Source organism: Frieseomelitta varia, unplaced genomic scaffold (genome assembly GCF_011392965.1).
Source record: "Frieseomelitta varia isolate USP_RPSP 00005682 unplaced genomic scaffold, Fvar_1.2 scaffold_754, whole genome shotgun sequence".
Taxonomy (NCBI): Eukaryota; Metazoa; Arthropoda; class Insecta; order Hymenoptera; family Apidae; genus Frieseomelitta; species Frieseomelitta varia.
Genome location: NW_025110539.1, coordinates 88,038 through 112,388, shown reverse-complemented (window position 1 = coordinate 112,388; position 24,351 = coordinate 88,038). Strand labels below are relative to the sequence as shown.

The 24,351-nt window shown below is 32.6% G+C and overlaps 4 protein-coding genes across 8 annotated transcripts in view; 2 read left to right on the top strand and 2 right to left on the bottom strand.

Moving 5' to 3' along the window:
- Nucleotides 1-12,204, bottom strand: part of LOC122535694 (attractin) — a 32,430-nt gene extending 20,226 nt beyond the window's left edge. Inside the window, exon 1 of one of the 2 annotated variants that reach the window (XM_043667437.1) lies at nt 11,668-12,204. In XM_043667437.1, the coding sequence (XP_043523372.1) occupies nt 11,668-11,972 (305 nt within the window). In that variant the 5' untranslated portion in view covers nt 11,973-12,204. The remainder of the gene's footprint in view (nt 1-11,667) is intronic. The other variant, XM_043667438.1, reaches the window with a different exon arrangement.
- Nucleotides 12,205-14,132: 1,928 nt separating this feature from the next.
- Nucleotides 14,133-18,622, top strand: LOC122535696 (ribosomal protein S6 kinase delta-1). Of its 2 annotated transcripts, XM_043667441.1 has the most exons (7): nt 14,133-14,928; nt 15,064-16,203; nt 16,291-16,424; nt 16,492-17,638; nt 17,717-17,812; nt 17,904-17,990; nt 18,547-18,622. In XM_043667441.1, the coding sequence occupies exons 1-7, from the start codon at nt 14,830-14,832 to the stop codon at nt 18,574-18,576; spliced, it is 2,733 nt and encodes a 910-aa protein (XP_043523376.1). In that variant the 5' UTR covers nt 14,133-14,829; the 3' UTR covers nt 18,577-18,622. The 2 variants fall into 2 exon arrangements, with proteins under 2 accessions (XP_043523376.1, XP_043523377.1); XM_043667442.1 differs by lacking the exon at nt 18,547-18,622 and having other exon boundaries at nt 14,134-14,928; nt 17,904-18,137.
- On the top strand, nt 15,978-24,250 carry LOC122535698 (mediator of RNA polymerase II transcription subunit 29). Of its 3 annotated transcripts, none has more exons than XM_043667444.1 (3): nt 22,950-23,183; nt 23,333-23,916; nt 24,170-24,250. In XM_043667444.1, exons 2-3 carry the CDS (start codon nt 23,340-23,342, stop codon nt 24,178-24,180), a joined length of 588 nt encoding a protein of 195 aa, XP_043523379.1. In that variant the 5' UTR covers nt 22,950-23,183; nt 23,333-23,339; the 3' UTR covers nt 24,181-24,250. The 3 variants fall into 3 exon arrangements, with proteins under 3 accessions (XP_043523381.1, XP_043523379.1, XP_043523380.1); XM_043667445.1 differs by having other exon boundaries at nt 22,970-23,118; XM_043667446.1 differs by lacking the exons at nt 22,950-23,183; nt 24,170-24,250 and adding an exon at nt 15,978-15,982 and having other exon boundaries at nt 23,333-23,974.
- Nucleotides 17,926-22,722, bottom strand: LOC122535695 (structural maintenance of chromosomes protein 2). Its single transcript, XM_043667440.1, has 7 exons — nt 22,444-22,722; nt 20,741-22,216; nt 20,062-20,649; nt 19,377-19,998; nt 19,029-19,282; nt 18,522-18,943; nt 17,926-18,007 (listed from the first exon to the last, which is right to left on the bottom strand). The coding sequence occupies exons 1-7, from the start codon at nt 22,609-22,611 to the stop codon at nt 17,974-17,976; spliced, it is 3,564 nt and encodes a 1,187-aa protein (XP_043523375.1). The 5' UTR covers nt 22,612-22,722; the 3' UTR covers nt 17,926-17,973.
- Nucleotides 24,251-24,351: the final 101 nt, after the last annotated feature.

Here is a 24,351-nt window from a genome sequence, read left to right as displayed (position 1 = left end):
TTTCTTATCGTTTTATTGAAGATTCATGAGCTTGTTGATAAACTTGTCAACATTTGTGAGAAATTTAGAAATGCAAAAATATATAAGATAATTAAAGAAAAAGAATTATATACATTTGTTGTAATATTTAATACACGTATCTATAAAAATAGAGATTTCTGTACACCTGTAATCTATTTGCAAGTTGTTTCTTCTACAAAGGAAAACTGGCTGGTTACGAAATGTCTCAGAGCCGGTGATCAATATAGTAGTAGAACATTTTAGAACGTTTTAAGACTGAGAAGCTTAAAATCTAAAATAAATTTCAATATTTACCGCAAAGTGTTCACCACAATATTTTCTACCTGATCCCATTAAATAATTTTCTTCATTTTCTTGGCTCTTAGAATTACCCCCCCCCCCTCTCTCTCTCTCTCTCTCTCGATCTCGATCTCGATCCAATAACTATTTTCTCTAAAAAAATTTCCTAAGTTTAAAAAGACATCTTTGGCTTTCGATTTTTCTCAGAATTAAAAGATTAAGAACTGTTGTTTCCTTCCGTTGGAAGAAGAATAAAATAAAACTGAAGATTCGAGAACGACCGTGGAAGTTGAAATGCATAATCATAACGTACAGTTCTTTTCTATAGTTGGTAATTTTCGATTACTGACATATCTATCTGTACAGTCATTAGTGACAAGGCTATGTTTTTTTCAATTAATCTCGCAACTCGTCCTCGATCCTTGAAATGAAGCGTGAAATTGCGTACACAGATAACCGAAATTGCCAGATAACCGAAAATTGCAGTATAATTGGCGTTTGATCTATATTTTCTATAAACCATTTTCGAAATTATGGTACATGTAAAAATATGTAGCACGATCTCGGAGGGTAACCTGTATATTTTCAGAGCATCATGTCAAAATTACTTAAATACACAAATAACCACGGTTATGAGGTTTCTTTTCCTTTATCCTTCGAATTTAAAAAAAAAAAAAAAAAACAACGGCACTTGCAAGAACGAAGAGTTTTTCATTTCTCTGGCTGTCTAATCGCGCCTAACTTTGCTAGAATGTGAGATTGCACAGTGTCTCGTCGAAACTTACAAACTACACATTATCTCTCACGTCACCATTATACGGTAACAAATTTAATAACGAAACGAAGACAAGAGTTTCAAAGTTTATAAGTTTTATAAATTACAAGTTATGTAATCATCCAATTTACACCTCCGTTAAGTTTTCGTTACGTTCCGCGGGAAAACTGGATTGCTTGTGCCGACACTTAATTCTCTATCGTTCCAAACTTCCAAAATGTGTGAAAAAATCACTTATTAAAGCCTCTGCTACACACCGTACAGTCAGCTTCGAAGGCAAAATGCTTGAAATTCTCGAAAAAGCTCATTTGGCAAGCGCGAATGTAAAATAATGTAAAATCGCGAAATTGTACAGATTTACAATCCAGAATTATTTATCAATCCACTGAATATTTATGCAACTTTCATAAATGAAAGATCGTCGAAATATTACCAACGTGCCAATGTACTTTCGACAAATATCGTGCTCTCGATATTTAAATATTTTTACATCTCTTTTCTTCACACGTCGGAATTTCTCGCAAGCACAGAGAAATCCTCACTCTAATTATTATTTGATAAATTATTGCGCAAGATGGCCTTAATCTTTCCATCGTCCTATAAAATCATCGGACTGATTCAATTACGTAATTCCAATATCCAACTCGGAGAAAGAAAAATGGCCAAGCGCGAGCTAATAGGTTGATTAACTTCGAGCAATTTCCATGTGTTTGCATTTCTACGAACCACTGGTGGTGTAACTGAACGGCCGAATGGCTGGATAATTTTCTATTTAGGTGGTAATCAATCGAGCTTAATTGCCATTCGGTGTTATTCACGTACACTTGTCGTTTTCTTGACAAATACACACACTCAAAAGTCTTGGGACATTTTGATTTTAATATTCTATTTACTTATCGTGTAATGCAATATATTATAATGACACAATAGTACAACACGTATACAGTATATAACGATATAATAATATATTAATATATCAACAAAATTAAATAAAGTATGCTTTATATTAACAAAGTCTTCATAAAGTATTGTGTAAAATGTTTTATATTTATATTTATATACTGTAAATACAACAATTTATATTGAATATTGCATATTGATTATATAATTTACTTTCATATCGTAATTATTGTAATTTAAATTGTAAATATTGTTTATAATTTATATTTATTGCGCTATTTTTATTATAAAAACATAATACTTGTCCCAAGATTTTCGAGCGTCGGTGTAAATTCATTTTTTCTCCTGAATAAAAATTTCACTTTCACTCCGTGTTCTATAGTAAAATTTCAATTGATATCGAGGCAGACGCCCTGTTTACTTTACCGGTAATAACCGAGTGCCATTTCCTCCGACTAGCCTTGCCATTGTAATTGGCGGCTGGTTAATTTACCGCCGAACAAATAGCTCGTGTTTATTTGCACGGTTCTCCACGGCGATATTAACTTTTTCGCGTTAACACGATATCTGTGAAACTAATTAAAAGCTCTATAAATACCACGAGATTGCGTTGACCATTTTCTTAAATACTTTTTTTTATTATTGCTCGTTTTGGTTCGGTGTTGTTTGTCCTTTGGAATTTGGCAATGACCTCACTCACACTTTTGTACGACAACCAAGTGTTTTGTTGTAAATTGTGTTTGGAATTCCTGAGAGAGTGTGACACGTTCGTGTTTGAATTTTCATCTACTGAATTTATCAATTGAATCGTAGATTCAGGATGTACTATGATAAAATATAACGAAATGAAATGAATATATTCCTAACATCTTTTTAATAATTCAAAAGCTTGCGTATGAAATCTTCACGCTTATGCTACTAAAAATATCGTTAAAAAAGAATTCTACTACGGAAGCGTACAAAGAATTTCTCGTTATAAATGAAATGTTTGAGACTCTACGCGAAATAGAAATTCACAGGAAAGAAATGGGATTATTTCTTAACTTATTTCTTCTTTGTATTACAGTTCATTCAATTACACTATCTCGTCAACCATTATTAACAGAGAAATTTCATTACCCACATAGATTAACATCTAAATTATTATAAAATACCAATCCACAGGAAAGCAGTTCATCTCAATGAAAATAGAGAAATCTTTAAATTTATTCCTTCTGTATCTATACACACACGTATAATGGCATGTACTGTAATAAAAATTATAGCACATATAAAATATAATATATTATACTATTCTGTATATATAAAATTATACGTAGTATAGTATATAAAATTACATTGTATACTATATATGCTATAATTTTCATTTCAATTGTATCATCACACGTATTATCAAAAAATAATTCCATCATCCAAATTTAAAAAAAAAAAAAGAACAAAAGTTTGACCAAAAATCTCATCTCAGCCGCTACACTCACGTTTGAAACAAACTCGTAATCGACTACACGTCCAAACTACAAACGTACATAATCAACTCGAACTGGTTCAAGATCAATTTGGTCCAACAATCGAGCATCGACAACGTTCTTTCGTTCTCGTTCCAGCGAGAATGAGACATTACATAAAGTTTTAAAGTTCATAATTCAATGATAGGATAAAAGGGATAAAACCGAACCGGGGAAACCCCGGCACGATGCCGCTGATTGCACCCCCGCGCACGTTCGCGCACCGGTGCGCGGCGGGAAGACGTACAAGTTCGCCGATTTTCGCCCACAGGGAAATTCGTTTTCTGGAGCTGCGCCTTGTCCACGGCGAAACACACGGTTTCGAATTCTCGTCCGAGTTGCCTAGCCGGTTTTTGTCCGCGCGTCGGCCCGCTAGCTTTGGCGCCGCGGCATTTCAACGACATCGGACGCGGATGACCCGAAACAGCGGCCAAACAGCTGAAATCAAGTGAGCATCCATTTGACGGATTGCGAGATGATTTTTCAGACGAAACGAAGAAGCCCGTTGAAATCGGGGATCGAAAAAACGAGGGGGAACTTTTCGAAGAAAATGTTCTTACAAATCAGGAGTCCCAATCAAATAAATAAATGTCTATATTGAAAATAAAGGTTCATAGAAAATAGAACTCATAAAGCACAAAGATAAAAAATTTTTCTGGAGTATAATGCAGATAATTTGTTTGTTAATTAAAAAAATTCTCAACATTCGTAGCAAATTATCGCGAATGAAAATGACTATTGTTTATTTTATTCGTAGTTATTTGTATTTTTTCCTTTTTTTTTTTATTTATTTGAAATTTGCATCCGTAATTATTTGTATTTTTTCCTCTTTTTTTTTTATTTATTTGAAATATGCGTGTTATTACGCGTTGTGTAACGCAAGTAAATCACGCAATCACGGTGTTGCACAGATACAACAACGTCTGTGTTCGTTCCAAGACAAAAATGTCGATTTATATAATTAGAAACGCTGTCGGAAAATCAACACGTATCCTTTGTATCATGGAAATATGAAAGTTATTACTCGCACGCATATTAAATGGAATACAATAGATAGCCGTGGGTGGCATTGTATCAATCAAAAGGCTCCAATTTCTTTGTCGAGGTGTATGTTTGCGTGTTCGGTGTATTATGGGGTTTTAAACGTCTGCCAGTTCGACCCAGAAGCAGTTCGAGTATCGTGCATGTTCCATAGGCCGAGTAGCGTAGGGAAATTGGAAAGCGTTCTAAATGCCACCCGGTCCATAAACTCCTTCTCCTACTTTTCGTCCTCTAAATACTTTACCATTCGTGCGTGCGTTTTATTCGTTCGTATGTTCAACGTGAGACTTTGTGTTCAATTCAATGTTCGAATTAATATTTGGATTAAGATTCCATTTAATGGGGTATTTAATCGTGTAAATGCATGATTGCAATATTACTCGATATATAAAATTTATTTAACTTGGTATGGCTGGTATTTATCTTAAAATAATATATAACAAGCGGATTAAACAAACTGCATAAATGTGGAAGGACACTCGTTTTCACAGAACATGATACAGAAAATGATAACTTGTGCCTGTTTGCCAATATGAATGGATTATATGTAATATACGCAACTAAAAAAATGGAGTTTAACCTTTCGAGTGGCCATTGAAATGGCCAAAAGTCTGCAAGTTTTAATGTCAAACGAGGAGCATGTAAAAAATTAAGAATGTCTTTTGATATATTGTATTTGCACCACATATTAAAATATAAATTTTCAAACTAATTGGACGCTTTAGTTATCTGTACGATCCTCCAGCGCGGACTGAACGCTGAAAAGGTTGAGCAAAAATTTTACTTCACTAAATATTATAACAATTTTGTAAATACTGATAACTATAATACCAAGTATTATAGTAATTCTAAAATAATCCAACTGGACGTGTTGACACTTTAACCAAGTGTCAGAAATGAAGCGATTTCAAGATTTTTTGCTTTCAACGATTTGTGATCAAATCGGGTCCCCAATAAACTTGGGAAATCGTCGGCAAATGTTCGAATGAAAAGAGGATCTGGAGTGGGCAGGGTGACAAATCTTTTGGCAAGAGCTTGACAAAGTTTGCGAGTTTCACAAAATCTCCCCCTGGCGATTTCTAACACACGAATGTGTCTTGATATTACAAAACAAGGGAGTTCGATAACCGGAACTTGCTCGAAAATAAATCACAAGGCAAAGAATCGATGTGACCAAGTCGCTATCGTCTCGTGACATCTAGGTGGTAGAACCAACGTAGAGCATAGAACGTTTCAGGTAGCCCGTGGTACACGTGTTACCACGACGCGGAACAACGCCAACAAACGGGCCAACATACAGGATTCTTCGAGCGGAAACAAGAAGAGACAGCGGTCTCGAAGAGCCGAGAGGTGAGAAACGAAGTTTCCCGCTGTCGGTCGACAATGGAGAAACCTCGTACCCCCGTGGAATGTGCACGTGTATAGATAACGCCGGAACAACCGAGGCCAACGATAATGCAGGTAGTTTCAAGGGTCTCGTACAAATGATTTCCTTCGGCAAAACTTTGTCCCAAAAGCCTCCTGTCCCCTCTCTTCTCGAGGTAAACTCAAGAGATGGTTTCGATCGTCGTGAAAAATCCGAAATCCTTTGCTTTGAAATCGATTGTCGAAACCAAGAGTAGCACGTGGCGGTCAAATTTCGTGACAAACTTCTGAAAGTTTCGATTCTTTTTTCGGAGGAGAAGAAGAACAACTCCAAGAAGATACTGCAACCATTGTATTCCATTTAGAAACTTACAATCAGTAACATTCGTCGAACCCCGATGAATGGGCATTTGAAACTTATTCCGAACGTTCGTTAATCCGAGATTAAAAAGAGATGGAATCCCATGCTCGGAATAATAATTAACAGCGAATGGTCGCAATTAATCCGGTGATAAGGTACGCGCGAGAGTTGCCACCGGTCTTATGCATTCATCGGTTATCGATTCCGGCTGGCCCAATGAACGATATCGAATTACAGCCGGGACAGTACAAACGTGACGTTGTCGCCGCTGGTGAACGCCATTAGCGTTAATTAATAAACAGGCCACAGTATTCCTACCTAGGAATTACGACGAAAACAACATCGCGTCGACCGTGACGATCGTGCACACGCTCGTCTAGAAATCGTGAAGTCGTTGACTCAATGGCAGACCCATAGATTACGAGCATGGATCTAGACATCACGCAGAGCTAGAAATCGAAATTAACCGTGGAATTCTTGCGCCACTGAACTATTAATGCTATGAACACTTTCTCAGCGGGACTTTTTGAAATGAGAGTCGCGCGTAACCATATATCTTTATAAGAGCTTCATAAATGATTGTATTATTGTTTTAAAATTACAAGAACCGAATTTTATAACTGCTTAAAAGACGCGAACATTCCTTGAATTTACGATAATTTATAAGCAATTGTTTATACTTTCCGAAATTGGCTTCGAAATGAAAAAAATCTGCCCGGAGCAGAGGAAAATAGAATTTTTAATAAAACCATTCAATGATCGTCCGATGTTCGAGCGAACGATGTTAAACAACCTTGTAGTTTTCACACGAAGAGACTCACGAACGGACGGAAGCTGTACAGTCAACGATAACCGAAACTAATTGCAAGAAGAAATAATCATAATGCGAATCGCGAGCAGTAGTTTTGATCGATTAACAGGCGGAATGTTTAATGTTTAATAACGCAGTCGGCCGGTTGCACAGGTGCGAAACGCGGCCAAATGAAGACACGCATGTCCCTGGCAATTAACGCGCGCAGTTCAAATTAGACGGAGTTACGGCGGAAGAGGGACCCAAAGCCGCTAACGAACCAACATAGCCGAGTCACCGCTCATTGATCATCGCATTGGTAACCGGACTCTGTTTACATTTCAGCAAACGAGCAAACGCCACGGACTGCTTAAAATAAATGCTTCGAATTGCGCGGCACGTGTTTGAAAAGCACCGCGATTTCTTTTCGCGCGCAACGAGCGACTCGCCGCGCTGTATAATATTATGTTTGATGACTTGATAAATTCTTCGACGCACGTGTCACGATCACGTTCGCGAGAGGATAAAAAAACGATGATAGGCCTCGTTCTAGACTCTTCAGCGCCAATTATTCGTGAACGCACGATGAAATTTTTGAAACGGACTAATGAAAGTGAGACTCTGGTCTTTGATCCAGGTTGTGTCCTGGATTGCAAGATTCCTGCGTGGATCAATTAAAATTGCAGATGGATCGATTAAACACACAGATGATGGCTCGTTTTCGATCCACGTTCGTGTCGTTATCGTATTGAACTGCGTGTCATCTACATCGTTATATCGAATACCAATCGTTCGATGCTTTGCAAGCAATTATCTATTATTAGTAGCAATCATTTGCAATTATCTGCAATTATCAGTAAAATGTTAATTTTTCTAAAAAGTATCTGAAGCAAAACTTATCTTGTTTCGGGATCGACACGTGCATTTTTATTGAATTTTGCTAACAATTTTGCCGACTTTTCACATTAGTTGTAATTGGATCTTTACCGACAGATAATTTCGCAGGTGGCCATAAATTTTATTTAATTCATGGGATACGTATTAAGAAAAGATTCGTCAGATTTTCATCGACATCAAATAAAGGAACATCAAACTATGCCATATTCCAGTGTATGATTTTCAGTCATTGATAGATCGATTTTCACATTTTTTAGTAAAGAATCAATCGAATGTATAATTTACATTAAAATATATTAAAACATAAATTTCGTAAACGACAGGAATTATTCTCAACAATTAATACCGGACACAACAACAATACGTAAACAATTTGCTAACTGAATATAAGTAAATAAGAAGAGATTGATTAACTCGTCAGTTAATTATTTTAATAAAAAATTTCATATTTTGATGTATTTTGCATTGAAATTTTGGATATTTTCACAAAAGTACCGATCAATACATTCTTTACTTTTACTCGAAATTCAAGTTTCAAATAATTAAATGATAGTCAGTCAGGTGTCAGAACTCCATACGGTTTCAAAACACGAGCCAAATATAGAATTTTGAACTTTCTCCTACATCAAGATTTACTACGCATACATATATACATATAGACGTGAATAAGAAACACACAAGTGTAAAACATCTAGTATTTTTGTATAGATAAAATTTTAGAAATTCTTCGTCGAAGTTGTTTGATTGTTGAGTCAAAGCTATATCGATAGAACGCGGAGAAGACAATGTTCCGCCGATTTTTTACTTCGCGATCAACTACCAATCAATTGATTTATCTTTAAATGTTCACCATGGCATAACGATGAAAATGAAACTCTATGAAAACACGATGTTGACGCACGATGGAAAAATGAAGGACGACGGCTGGCTATTTAATGAGTTTCATAGAAATGCGACTTGCATGCAATGAAATATTTAACCGAAATTGTAAACTTGACTGAACATCAATTTTGTAACTTTTTCTATGCATACAATGAATACAAGAACAAGGATCCTTTCAGGAATTTTTGCCCGAGAAAATTATTTAAATGAGGGATGCCAAGCGTACGGGCATAAAATATCTCGTGTAAAATCGAAGTTTAAATTTAGATGACACCTGCGAGCTTACAAGAAAGGAATTTTTTTTTTAAATAAAGATGGAAGCTGGCTACAGGGGACCGTGGAAATAATTTCACACACAGTATCGAAAACGCGTTCTTAAAATATACGTTTTCACATAACAACGTCACGCCATCTACACATCGTGTGCCAAAACAATAGATTATTCTCAATTATCGCTAAAATTATCAGCAACCAAGAACTTACAACAAGGGAATTAAAATGAAAAATGGGAATAAAAATATATACAGGGTGTACACGGATTTACGGATTTATTTCTAATCTTTCTTTTTCATAAACGGTACATTCTACGGAAAAATGAAAGAGGACAAAGTTGTACTGTTTTTTATACGCACTATACCTTTCACTTTTTTTTTATATTGCATAAAAATGAATATGAAGACGAATTCAGCGGCCTTCACATTTACACGAGGTCAGGAACGAAAGAAATAGTTTGGATATTGATGTATTTATCGGTGTTTCATATTAAGATGTTCAATGAATATTTCACATTCTACACTTTTGATGGCTTTACGTTTTACGTTGGGTTTGTATTGTTAGAGTGTACAAAACGTACGAGACTATTTGTCAATGATATTTGGCAATGACAAGGCCAATGATATTTATTTATGACATGAACGTGCTTCCAGACTGAGTATATCAAATTAAGAACTTTTAGATACTTTTTGCATGCCTCAAATTTAGAGAATCTACAGCCAAAGACCCTCCCCATCTCAGTTAATTTCAAGTGCGAGGAATGTTTTCTTTTTCCGCAGAGTAGCAATTGCCATGTTGTAAACACATGCGTGCCATGCGAATCGTTTACGACACACCGCCTTCTGTAAAGTGTAAACGATTTGAAACGGAAAGTAGTAGACGCCTGTGCATCGATATCGCAATTACAAACAGCAGAAGCCACCAAAAGTGCATTGCATAAAGCATATTCTAGTAAATGAAAGTCGTGCAAGCAATACGTTTTAATATTAGACATCGGTAAGTACGTCAATACGCAATATACGGAACTACTTTTCTCGTTCCTAACCTTGTGCAAATGTGAAAATCATTGAGCGATACATCGTTGAATTCATCTTCACATCTTTCATGCAATATAAAAAAAAAATCCAATGTTCTAATTTAAAAAATTGAAGGTTTAGTTCTCAAAGAACAGTATAACATGAAACATTTCTACGTATCATTATATTACACACGAAAAACAGTACAATTTTTCCTTTCGATTTTTTTCCACAGCATTACCAGTTATGAGAAGAGATACCGTATGACTGGGCCGTAAATCCGCGAACACCCTGTACATAAATATAACGCAACGTACGCAGGCACCAATGCACCTCCGTGCAACGAATTAAAATACAAAACGCGACAAAGAGAGAGAGAGAGTAGTTCCTAAGCGACGTTCGCATCGGATTTCACCGCAATTGCTCAACGCAAGACGGGGGGAAATATGTCGACTGTTCCCGAGCAGTTCTACGTACGATTCTAGAATAAACATTGCACAAACACGCTAAAATGCAGGACTCGACGTACTTTCAACGGGATCCATCTCCAACGTGATCGTCGTCGACGTGCTCGTCGACAAGATTATTACGTTAAGCGCGCGTGAAAAGCAAACCAGCCTTGACAGTGGCGGAAACCGTAGTTTCCCTGTCAAGTTTAAACCCCCGTCGCGATCGATCGACGCAAAATCTAATCCCTGGCTCGAGTCATGCCTCGAGATGTGACAAGCTGCGAGCCAAACCCGGCCGACAATTTCCGCGCGGTCACTGTCACCGGATTGGGGATTCGTCGGTGTCCCGATTATTATCCCTGACTCTTCTCATTGTCAATCAGGGCCGCAGACAATGACCGAACGTAGCTCCCCTCCTCCTCCTCCTCCTCCTCCTCACCCACTCACCCACCCTCTATCACCCTCGTAAACGAAGGGCCATGAGACGCGCACACGGCAGAGTAATTAAATCCGAGGAAGCCGCGGGTACGCACGTTCCGCGCTCGCTCCGATTCTATTTATTTACATACAAATCTCCTCGGTAAAAGGGGTTTGCAGAGGAAGGGAAACGATCAAAGACTACGGGGAGAGAGACAGACGGAGTCGACCCAGAAAAAAAAGAAAGAGAAAAAAAGAAAAAACCCGTCAATACCGTTGCACACGCTCCGCGTATAGTAATGTACAGTTAGGGCCCGTTTGTTTCTCCAGCCGTGTCTCTCGGGCACGTATAATTTCGCACGAATTTCCTCCATCGACGTGCGTAACTGTCAGAGGCACGTACATACGTGCAGCAGTTCGCGTTGCAATAATAAAAGATTGATATCGAGACAGGGCTAAATGGAGCCAGGAGAGAGACGCTCGCGCATTCTGTTTCACGTTCTTGCTCTCTGTTTCCTCTGTCCGCGTTTCCAAACGTACGTACAGGCATACATATGTATTAATTTCACGCGTATGTGTTTTCTTACGAAGTCCTTCGCAGAGGACTCGCGCGTTACAACAGTCTGTCTATTGTAATAGTATCGAGATACGAGATACCGAAACGTTAGAAAAGTTCACGCTGTCGCAGTCGCTCACCTGACTTTTCCGCCGCAGAATTGGCACGCCGAACCCTGCCAACCCTCGTGGCACACGCAGGTGCCATTGACACAGTCCCCGTTGACGCAACTGTCCGTGTCGCAGGTCGTATCCGCCGTCAGCGACGACGAGGAGGAGGAGGCGGCCGCGGTTACGTGCACCACCCAGCAGATCAGCGCCACCCACAGTATCGGCCACGGCACTGCAATTACACCGCACTGATCCCGTACCACTTCACGGCACTGCCCTTTCCGACGGTACTTCGATTTATATAGGAACAAAAACATCTGCACGACCTCTGCCATTTTGATAGGCTTCCATGTCAGAGACAATGGCCGACGGCGACGCACCGGACGAGACACATACGGGGCACCTTCTTCGCTCGCGTTTTCGATGCAACTCGCTTACTCGCTGCGCGACTACCGAAGTCGAGAGTATGCGGTCGCCACCGCGCGGCTCCCACGATGTCGCAACCACGGGCTACGACACTTGCCGGACCATCCTCATAGATGGCACAGTTCTGGTGATTTCTCCGAATTGGCAATAATTCCCACAGCTGCCGCTAGACGGCGCCGTGGACTCACGCGCCGCAATGACATCTACATATTTGGCCGATTCGCATGAAATGATTCTTTCTGCGCTCCCTAGTTCACTTCGTTTCACGGGATATTCCCGAAATCGTGGTACAACCAGAGTTCTATAAATAATATTCTATATTTAAAAATAAATTGGAAGATTTTTCACACATGACGCTTTGTTTTCGAGGCAATCGAGGTTGAAAATTTTATCAAATACGCGCTTGAATCTGACTAATTCTAGACGTGATTGGGGAAGAATAATTAACAGAAGATTGTTCCATGTGCAAACATAAGTAAGAAATGTGGAATAAAATTTCTTTGTAAGATGTTTCGTTCTCAAAAAAATCGAGCTGAAAATTTATCAAACATAATTTATCAAGTATCCAAGATAACTTTTAACAAAACATATTCAAAATAAAACTGTAAATGAAAAAATTTTATTCCACATTTGTTGTTTATTCATATGTCTTGAATATAAGATATTCTTCTATATTAATTGTTCTTTTCTGTCACGTCTAGAATTAGTTAAACTTGAGTATTTAGTCTAGAGTTAATAAATTTTCGAACTCGATTTTCTCGAAAATGAAGCCGTAAATCAAAAAAATTTATTCCTTTTTTTCATGTAAGATCACCTCCTGGCCAATTGTACCACGATTACACATATAGTAAAATTACACATATAATTTCTCATCTCTGCCAAAATTTTCAAGATACTTGTAGTATCGTAATAGTGAAGATATTAAAATATCATTATTGCTCTTAATTTTTATCAAATTTTTGTTTGTTAAAATATATAATATATATCATTTATAAACTTCTCAGGAATCTTTAAACGCATAAAATAGGTCGTGTCGCGTGATTGACGTATTTTACGCGCGTAATTATAAAAGGAATTATGTTAATTCCATATTTTGTTTTCTATTTTAGAAATCAATACAACAAATACAATTATATGTTTTATTGAATGGGAAGTATAATCATTATTGTTTTAGTTTTAATATTAAATATTTAAGGCACTTAAAAATAAAAACAAAAAACATGCAGCCACAAAAAAATCCTTTTTATTGAAAAGATGAAAATTTTAATATGTTATTACGATAAATATGAATAATTTCATTGAGTAGAAGTTTCAAAGTGAACCAACTATTTAAACACTTTATTATTCGATAAATACCATTTATAAAAATTGATTTAAATGAAAGTTTCTGGTAAGATCTGATAGATGGCAGGACATAATCACATTTTCAAACCTGGTTGAGAAGAGAAAAAAGTCCTACTTTTGCTACTTCCGCTTCGTAATAAACACTCCATATTAAAATTTGTAAGTGAACATTTGTGATATTCGGTAGAAAAAATAAACTGCAAAAAGACTATACATATTTTCCTTGTACGAGAACTTAGGCAGAATCCTGCCTTACCCACTCCGGTTCTTACATTTTCCTATTCTAAATAAGAAAATACATATACATATAAGATACGACATTGTGCGATAAGGATAGATATAATTATATCAGGTGACAAACAAGAAGCACGATAGTATGTGATGGATAACAATAGCGATTAATCTTACGTTTCACAAGTAGCATTTCAATGTCTAGAAATCGATTAAATTTTCATTTGCAAAAAAAATTTAATTAAAAGCATTAATTAATAAGTTGTGTACTCCAAATTAAAACTTTTTTGTTACATTTTGTTTGTATAAAATTTTATTCAACGGATCCGAAAGCTTCAAGATAAAATTGAAAAGTCTGAACTTTGTTCATAAAGTTTCATTGAATAATCAATGAAATTTTGCTATTATTATAACTTCTATAAACGATGGTATTTTTAATAATATTTTATTTAAACATATTTTTATTTTATCTTACAGGAATTGATAATATGTTCGTAAATAAAAAACATAATTTTTTTTAACGACAGTAAAATGATAAGTGTTAAACATAGATGAGATATAGAAACACATGATGCAGAATGCATTGAGCGTTAAGTTTATGCTATATTTCATCTAAAATTAGTAACAAAGATAAGTAAGCAGATAAACGGGTAAATAATAATTATTATTATTTTATTCTCTTTCACATTAATTTTTATTCCGTATCTTTCTATTCTTAAGTCTATGACACGGTGACACGATATCGCACGCGCAGTATTACTTAGGTGGTGAAGAAGAAAGGATCGGAGGAGGTTAATCATTTTTCTTTTTCGTTCAATTGCAATATATACATAAATAGTGAGACAAGATAACAGATAAAATCACAATTGTGCCATTAAAATTCTATTCACTGTGACAATTGTTAAAAGGGACGAAAAGGGAACTCGTAATTTAACATTTGTTCATCGTGATTTGAAGTGCATAGAGAATATGTTTAAAATGCATTATAAATAATTATCTACTTAACTAGTTTTAATTGCATCAACAAATGCAATTATAAGTGACATTAATTGAGAATCTCTCAGTTATAACATACATGCCACGTAAACGAAGAAAAAAGTTAGATACATGAAAGTATGATAGAAATATATAAGTTAATGCGATAAAGCGATCAATTTATCGAGCTTCTGGTTTTATAATTAAAGTGTATAAATGATGGCACCCACAAAAGACAAATGGGTGAGGCGTTTTATTATTCCAGAAATAACACGACATAAAAAAGGATTTACTATTTACAAAGTCACATCTGTGGTATGTGAAATATCAATATAATGTATATAGAATAAAATATATTTAAATTCATTTGCCTTTCTTGCAAGCTTAAAATATTATATTAATTTTAAAAATTAATTTTTAATACATATTCTAATAATTTAATGATTTTAGGTATTTTTGAAAAGCTCTCATGAAGAAGTTTCTAAAATATCTGTATGGAAACGTTATAATGACTTTAAGAAACTTCACTCAGAATTAAATGCACTATATTCACAGTCTAAAATCAAGGAAAGCTTTCCATCATTTCCAAGGCCAAAATTTTTTGGTAGATTTGAAACTGAAGTTATTGAAGAAAGAAGACAATGTGCATTAAAGTTTTTAGAATTTATAGGAAGGCATTCGTATTTATATTCTAGTGATATTTTCATAAAATTCTTTGAAACTAGTCATGGAGATTATTTAAATGATTGCTCTCAATCCCTTAGTTCTGATACATCTGCAGAGGAAGATCGTCATACTTATATAAATTCTCTGCCTAATGATGTTTCTCAGAATATTCTTCAATCTAAAACTTCTTTGACAAATTCATCTATTTGTAAAAATGAAATAAAGCAATCTCAAGAAATATCTGAATCTAGAGAACAAAGTTTACCACAAAATAATTTAAGTCATGAAACTAAGAAAATATCCATGACAAAAAGCACATATAACAATTTGCTAATAAAAGACAATGATCCAAATAAAATTATCCCTAAATTAGGGGATAATCAGTTAGTTTGTAATAAAAAGAACAATTGCTATAAAGATAAAAATTGTAATGTTAAGAACAATTCTCCAATTGTACAAACATCAGACACTAACATAAATACTGAGACTACTATTGATGATATAAATTCTTCAATAAATAATCATGATGGTTCTTCAATAAATACTCATGATGGTTCTGACCTATGTCAATCATGGACAGATTCATTACAATATATTTTAGTTGCAGCTGCACATATGAATGCAGCTTTTAAGCATGAAGATCTTACAGAGTATGAAGAAGCATTCACTCAATATAAAATGGGAATCTCTAGTCTTCGATCTGGTGTAGAAACTGATACAAACAAAATAAGAGCAGAAATAATTAAAGAAAAAATAACAAAATATTTAGAACGTGCTGAAAAGCTTTATAACAGATATTTAAATTGTAATATTTCAGTGTTGAATAAACCTATATCAGAACTTCAATATTATAAAGTATTGAAAATAATAGAATCAGTAATGCTTGTAAAGGACATTCGTCAAAATAGCCTTAATATTGTAAAGGTAATATTGTATAAATAATTTAAATATTCAATTCAATTAAAACAAAAATATGAAACATAAATTTAAAATTTCTGTTAATAATTTCAGGCCATAGAAAAATTATCTTCAAATAAAGAAAGTATAAGTAATTACATATTACGTGGTGAAGTACCATACATGGTCCGTTTACATGCATGTGTTGAAACAGAAACAAGCGTGTTCTTGATTTTACAACATTTGCGGTATGTATTAAAAATAATATTATTGTTCGATAATATTAAAAACTAATTACATTAAATTACATTGCAGTCGTGGAAAATTATGGGATTTTATAACATCACATTATAATTCCAATAATAAAAATTGTGATAAAGAAATTGTAAAAGATGATATTGAAAAAACAATCATTGGTAGTGATAATATTTTAGGGAAAAATGATGTAAATGAAATTGAAAGCATTAAACTCAAAGAAAATTTAAGACTTATAAGTACAAATACCAAAGTACAAATGGACATACATTCGATACATTCTTCTACGGTAGAAGAAAATTATGAAAAATATACCAATGTATCTACTACACAATTATTAGAGAACGCACAAATACTATTACAATCGGTTAATGCCACTTTAGAAGAAAGTAATTCTGTTGTAAATCGATTGTGTGAATCGGACTGCTTAAATCATCAAAATAATACTTCGTTATTCAATTTTAAAAACAGTATATATCAGACAAAAAGTTGTAATGAAGTGTCAGCAGATATTAATAATATATCATTAGAAATTGACAGTAAAAATAAATCCATTGCAAATGAAAAAATACCTGGAAAAAATGTGATAACTTCTAATTATTTGTCACAGAATAACATTACAAATACGAAAAGTCAGTTTAACAGTGCTAATTCATCATTAAGCAATAGTTACAAAAATCTTAATTTTGAAAAAAAAGAATCAACAACTTCTCCAACAGATAGTCTAAAGGCAGATAATACATTTTTTGCAATAGAAAATAAAAATGATATTTCAAAAGAACATGAATTAGATGAATTAATAGAAATTCATAATCAACTGGAAACGAATAATTATTGCATATCAAATAATCAGCAATCACTTCCAATAAAATCAACAAAAAACAATAATGTAGACTCTGAACAAGTACTTTGGACAATACCAGAAAATGTTATTCGTCTTTGGGCTGCTGAAATACTTTTAGCGCTAGAAGCATTACACCAGCAAGAAGTTATTGTATTTGATTTAAAACCCGATAATTTATTGCTCGATGACAACGGGCACGTGCAATTGACATATGTTGTACCTCGTCACGATATAGATTTATTAAAATACAAGTATCCATACTCATCGCCCGAATTATGCACGTTTTCACCTATGATTGTTCTGACACCAGCTACAGATATTTGGAGTTTTGGCATTATATTATATGAATTAATAGTAGGAAATGTATGTAAAAATAAAAATATAATTTTTTTACAAAACTATAATATATAATAGATATTATATAATCGTTTTTTATTGCAGAAATTTCAAGCAAAGCATTCAGGAATATTTCAGTCACATTCCATAGTTAACATTCCTAGCAAGCTTTCAAAAAATGCAAAATCTTTGCTTATTAATGTATGTTTTTATGTTGTACTTTATATTTAAATAATTTATGAACTTAAATTATGCATTTTTTTATTTTTTGAAAAATTTTTCTAATTTACAGATTTTAAAATACGAACCAAATGAAAGGATGACAATATCCGAGATAAAACAACACCCATTCTTCAAAGACGTTAATTGGTCAAATTTGGTAAATGCACTCTAAAACTATAAGAACTTGGTGCTTATTGCATTTTTAGAGAATGTATCGATATTTAAAAAATTCCTATAAATAATGGATTCTTTCAAAAACAAAAATTTGATTCTTTTGAATAAGATATATTTGAACAGTATTTTAAAAAGCATTTATGTATTTAAAAAAGTATCAAATGCTTAGATGTTATATTAATTATATGTTTTATAAAATTTATTAATTATATATTTTACAAGTGGAAAATTATGTTTTATATTATGGAAATAAAAATAATTTTTTTATGAATATCATTTATTATAAATGTATGTATATGTATATATATAATGATTTCTATAAAATATAAATTATAATATGGAATCCAGTATTTGGAATTTTTTTATAATGAAAGTATTCTATACATTCTTCTAATATATTTTCTATAAAGTACTCTATATACTATTGTACAAAAATATTTAAAAAATATCAGATATAAAATTGATTTATTTATATAAATAGATAAGTAGATTAAAAAGTATATAATATATTTACTTAGCTCCTATTCTTTCACTTCTAGACACTGTTGACATTCCATCAACAAATCTAGTTGTAAATACTACATTAGCATTGTTAAACATTCCATCCTTTAATGACACAATAATAAATTGTGAATGTTTAAAATGTTTTTTTAACATCGTACCAATATTTTCTGTATGAGAAAGATCTAACGCAGCGTCAACTTCGTCCAAAATATAAAGTGGAGCAGGTTTAAATAAAAGCATAGCCAAGATCAAGGACAAAGCAACCAAAGATCGTTGTCCTCCAGATAATTCTCCTAACGATTCTTTCCAAATACCGGAAAATCCAATTTTCACTTCTAATCCCTCAGTAACTGTTTGATTTTCAGGGGGTTGCAATTTTGCATCAGCTCCTGGCAATAAACTACTAAAAATTGATCCAAAATCTTTGTTTACCTAAAAATGAACGTGCAAATTTATATAATATACAAATTTAATATTTAAGTTAATTCAATTTAAATAAATTTAAATTAAACAATACTTGTTTGCAAGCTTCCATTAATGTTTCTCTCTTTTTTTCATCTAAATGTTTAATTGTTTCCAATATCTTTTTTTTATCATTCTCAACTATTTTCTTTTTCTTCATCATTTCATTATATTGTTCTTCCTCTTTATCAAGAAGACTAATAGCACGAGTATTGATACTTCGACTTAATTTTTCACGCAACGATTGCAACTGTCGTATTTTCAATTCCATTTCATTGGGTTTATTGACATTAAAATCATAAATACCACCTACAAAAAATATAAAATATAAATATTCTTATACTTTTTATTACTAGTTTACTCAAAAATTTAACACGTAATTTAAACGTAAAACAAGTATTACCAGGTTTCCCAAAGTAAATCTTATTCTCTTCAATCCATTCATATTTCCGTGTAAGTTCGGAAACTTTTTCATTACAATTTTTAGCAATATCTTTGATTGAATTAATTTCATGATTTAACTTTTTAATATCTAATTCTGCTTCTTTATTCTGTTTTATGATATCTTCTTTTCGTGTCGTAAGCTTCCGCATGTAAATATTTTGTTCATTAATATTGTCTTTTTGTTCTTTTATATTAGACTGTATACGTTTCACATTATTTTTCGCTTCATTTAACTCTTGTTCCAACGTAGTTACTTTTTCTTGTAATACATTCAACTTCTCTTCAGATGTTATTAACTGTTCTTTTTCTGTTTCAATACACTTCTGTAATTCTGTTATTTCCAATTTAAGCATTTCTGCTTCTTGTTCTCGGCTTTGCCACTCTTTACGGCTATTTTCAGCTTTTTTCTTTAATTTTTCTAACTCAGATTTAGCTTCCTTTAATTGTTTTTCACGAATATTACTAGCATCTTTCAATTGATGCTCCAAATTTTTAGCACGCGTAGTATTTTCCTTTTCATTCTTTTCTGCTGTTGCCATTGTTTGCAAAAGTATTTCAATATTTTTCTCCAAGGATTCAATCTGTAAAAAATGTATATTTAATAACTATTTATCTAATAACTAAAATACATTTATTTCACATACCTCTTCTTTTACTTTATAATATTCTGTTTGTTCTAATCTTTGTTTTATCATAGTGATCTCATAATTGCGTAAATCAAACGTTTGTTTTATTGAATTGTATTTTTCAGCATCACTATTCATATGCATTAATTGAGTTTCAACATTTTGAAGCATCTGTTTTTTGATATCTAATTTATTTTGTATAGTTTTTAATTCGTCTAATTTCAAAAGAACTGATCCAGTTTTTGATACTGCACCACCAGATAATGTACCCGCAGGATCAACAACATCTCCTTCTAAAGTAACACATTTTTTTCTTATATTATTATGAAATGCTATTTTTTTAGCAGTTTCTATGTCTTTACAAATAAAACTTTGTCCAAAAACCCATGCCATAGCAGATGTAATTTCTTTTGGAAAATCTATAAGAGACAATGCTGGTTGAACATTTTCTATGCCACCTATCTTCTGTGCCAAGTGAATTATTTGATTATCCATGGCTCTTCCATTTATTTTATTCAAAGGAATAATAGTTACACGTTTTTGTAACTGACCATGTTGAAGTAATTTTTTACTGGTAGTTTCTGTATCTACTATTACATTATATAACTGAAAGTTTATTAAAACATTAAATATGAAATATAAGCATATAAAATACTCTTTCTTAGAAAGTAAATTTTATACGAAAATCATTAAATACCTTCCCTCCTGCAACAATATCTAAAGCATATGCTGCTTTTTTATCTTTTACTGTGATTAACTTACATACAACTCCTTTCACAGAATTTTGATCAAAATTAGGTCCTGGTTTTTGATATTCAAATCTAATTTGAGGATATCTTGATTCAAAATGATCCACTTCTTCTTCTAATGCTAGTACTTCGTTCCTTAATGTACGTTTTTGTTCTGTCAATCGTTCTATGCATCCATCTTCATAATTTAATTTCTTTAATTCGTTTTCTAAATTTTTTACTTCTTTTTCTTTGTTTTCAAGATCTTTAGTGTATTTTTCGTACTCATCTCCTGTATTTTTCAAATCTACTTTCTTTTTCTCCAGTTGTTTTCTATTATGATTTAATGTCATTTCACATTGTTTATGTTGTGTTTGTGCTTCTATTACATTTTGCTTAGCACTTATTAATTGTTGCTCTAGTGTTGCATTTTCACCATCTTGACTTTCTAATAAACCAGTACTAATCTTTTGATATTTTTCTTGTGCAAGCAATACTGCTTTGCAATCCTGTTCATCCGTCTCTTTTAATGTTTTAAAAAGCTCTTCAACTTTGCTATATTCTGTTTGCTTCGATGTAAAAGCATTTTCATCATCAGTTATATTAGCTTTCAATTGTTCTATTGCTTTTTTAGCAGTTTTAGTATCTTCTTTGCTACTATTAACTTCAGCTGCCAATTTAAATTCTTTTTTTTCTGCCTCTTTTAATTCTTTTTCCAAAGATTCTAATTGACCCCCAGTTTCTATATCCCTTTTTTTAATCATTTCATCTAATTCTTTCTCTATATTTCCAAGTTCCTCTTCACCAGCATTAATGCTTTTCATTTTTTCTTCTATTTTATTTTTAACAGTTTGTACATTGTTTTCTGCATTTTCACATTCATTTAAGATTGTGACATATTTCCATGCCAAGCAAATTCTTTTACAATGCTCTAATTCCCTTTCTGTACGTTGAAATTCAACATATTGTGTTTTTTCTTCTTTGAGTTTTTTTAATCTTGGACCTACTTCTTCTCTCAAAATATCATTTATCTCTTTTAGTTTACTATCCTTCTTTTCTATAGTTTTTAACGAAGCTTCTTTCTTACTTTCATACATTCGAGTACCTGCAGCTTCTTCTATCATAGATAAAATTTCCATAGGTTTCATATTCAAAACTTTAGTAATTCTTCCTTGCATTATTAAAAAATGTGGATTATTTACATTCAACTGAACAGAACAAAACATATCTTGGACACGTTTATTTTGTACGTTAGTTCCATTGATTAAGTATTTATTTTTACCACCAATTACAACTTGTCTTGTAACTGTTATCTCTTCATGATGTTCATATCCCATAGGTGAGGAATTTCTATCTCTATTGTCAAATATTATAGTAACACTAGCTTTTTTGATGCCTGCTTGACCAGACTTATAAACTAAGTCTTGCAATGATGTTGCACGTACCTGATATAAAAAAAATAAAAGATACATTTGTTTATTACTTTATTCTTTTACTATTTTCATACAAGAATTAATATTTAAGTTAAATTATTAAAAGTATATTTATAATATAATTTATAACATAATTCACATTTTCAATAAAAGTATAATTATATTTAAAAAACAGGGATAGATTGAGGTTACAATTAGGAAGTTCTATCATTGAAAAAATAGGAAAAATAATGTATCACCTGTCCAAGGTTAGTAATTCCCAAAACAAAACATATTGCATCGAGAATGTTTGATTTCCCGCTACCATTAAATCCTGTGATAGCGTTAAATTCTTTGTCGAATCCATTTATTTCGATTCTTTTTCCATAGGACTTAAATCCTTCTAATACTATGGACTTAATATACATTATCAAGTTCAGTGAATACAACTGAAAATATTACTTTGTTTGTACTTCTGTACTGTATTTTTATTGTACTGTAAATTCAAATTGTGCATAGTGACCGTTATGACGTTATTTAAGATAATAGAGAGCGGGAATAACTATATCAATAGAAACTCCACTTCCATATACGAGTTCCGAAATTCATTAAAAAAATTTATATGTATTACTTTTCTATCATAGTTTATTACAATTATTGACATGTCTTTAAAATGTTATGGATATTATTCGTTATAGAATATAACTAATCAAAATAAAAAAAATATAAAGTAAAAAACATTTTATGATTTAGAGATATTTTAGAATGACTTGCTGAACACGACATGAATATGACAAGCTAGCATCTCTTTCGATTTCAAAACTTTCAGTATATAAGAAAACAATTTTGAAATACTCAAAGGATTGTTATTTATTTCTTAAATATTTTATCAGATGATAAACGAAAAAATTATTTCTTTAATACTACAATAAAAGGCATTCTTGGAATCATTAAAATTAAAAATAGTGAAAGTTGTCTTTTGTATCAAATCACATATAAGGTTAGAATACAAATATCATAAGTCAATAAATCAAAATTCATATTACTTGCAGCAAAACAATTTTGAATAAAACTTCAGAAAGTTTGAATACTATTTATATGGAAACTATTTTCATACGTAATATATTGACTTTTTCAAATGATTACTAGGATCACTATGAATATCCCACCAATTCAACAACCAGGAACAATTGGAGTAGGTCAAATGACACAGCCTGTGAATCCTCAACTTCCTCAAAATCCACAACAAACACAACAACCACAAGTTCAGCAGCAGCAACAACAACAACAACAACAACAACAGCAGACTCAAGAAAAACTTGACAATATTTCTAAAGTTAAATCATTAATTGGACCATTAAGAGATTCATTAGCCATAGCACTTAAAACTGCAGCTCATACATTACATCAAAATAGTCTGGTAGATGTTGGATCTCTAAAAGGTGGAGTGGATCAACCTGATCATCGATTTAATAAAAATATGGAAGAATTTTATTCCATTTGTGATCAAATAGAACTACATTTAAAAACTTCTATAGAGTGTTTATCACAAAATTCTAGTTCTGTGAGGTATCTACCAGTATCGGTTATACCAACACGTACAGATACCGTTGGAACTCAAGAGGGACCTGCTTTGACATATCCCCAATTTTTGATGACTGTAAGAGCACAGGTTGCATATGTTCGTGAGGTTCATGATACTTTAGTTTCTGCTGCACAATCAATAGCATCAGGTGAATGAATAGAAAATTTATAAAGATTGTGATAATGGTTAAGTATTAATTTAGTATTAATTAGTACTAATTTATATATTTACATCTACTTTTGTTTGTATCTTATTTTATATATAACTAAGTAATATATAATACATAAATATACTATTTTAATAAAATTCTAATAACTTAGATTACTGTTTTTGTACATTTTATTTATTGATACTCATACATTTCTTTACTACATATATAATAACTTTATGAATTCCAACAGATACAGAATGATACAAGCACAACAAAACAAATCAGTAATCAAATCAAATAAATCATTTAATCTGAATCGAGCATTAATGCGGAATAAACATGTTCGCAGTTACAAGTTTCAAACAGTTTGCAAATTAAAAAAGATTACATATATCGTAAAATTTTAATCCCTCTATTTATAACTGGGTTCTA

Bases quoted from the DNA above. Each gene is read 5' to 3' on its own strand.
- LOC122535696 (XM_043667441.1), top strand. From the start codon at position 14,830: ATGATGGCACCCACAAAAGACAAATGGGTGAGGCGTTTTATTATTCCA. The intron at 14,929-15,063 runs GTATGTGAAATA...TAATGATTTTAG, and splicing joins TTTACAAAGTCACATCTGTG to GTATTTTTGAAAAGCTCTCA. The intron at 17,813-17,903 runs GTATGTTTTTAT...TCTAATTTACAG, and splicing joins CAAAATCTTTGCTTATTAAT to ATTTTAAAATACGAACCAAA.
- LOC122535695 (XM_043667440.1), bottom strand. From the start codon at position 22,611: ATGTATATTAAGTCCATAGTATTAGAAGGATTTAAGTCCTATGGAAAA. The intron at 19,999-20,061 runs GTATGTGAAATA...CATTTTTTACAG, and splicing joins ATTATAAAGTAAAAGAAGAG to ATTGAATCCTTGGAGAAAAA. The intron at 18,944-19,028 runs GTATTGTTTAAT...GTTCATTTTTAG, and splicing joins TAATGGAAGCTTGCAAACAA to GTAAACAAAGATTTTGGATC.
- LOC122535698 (XM_043667444.1), top strand. From the start codon at position 23,340: ATGAATATCCCACCAATTCAACAACCAGGAACAATTGGAGTAGGTCAA.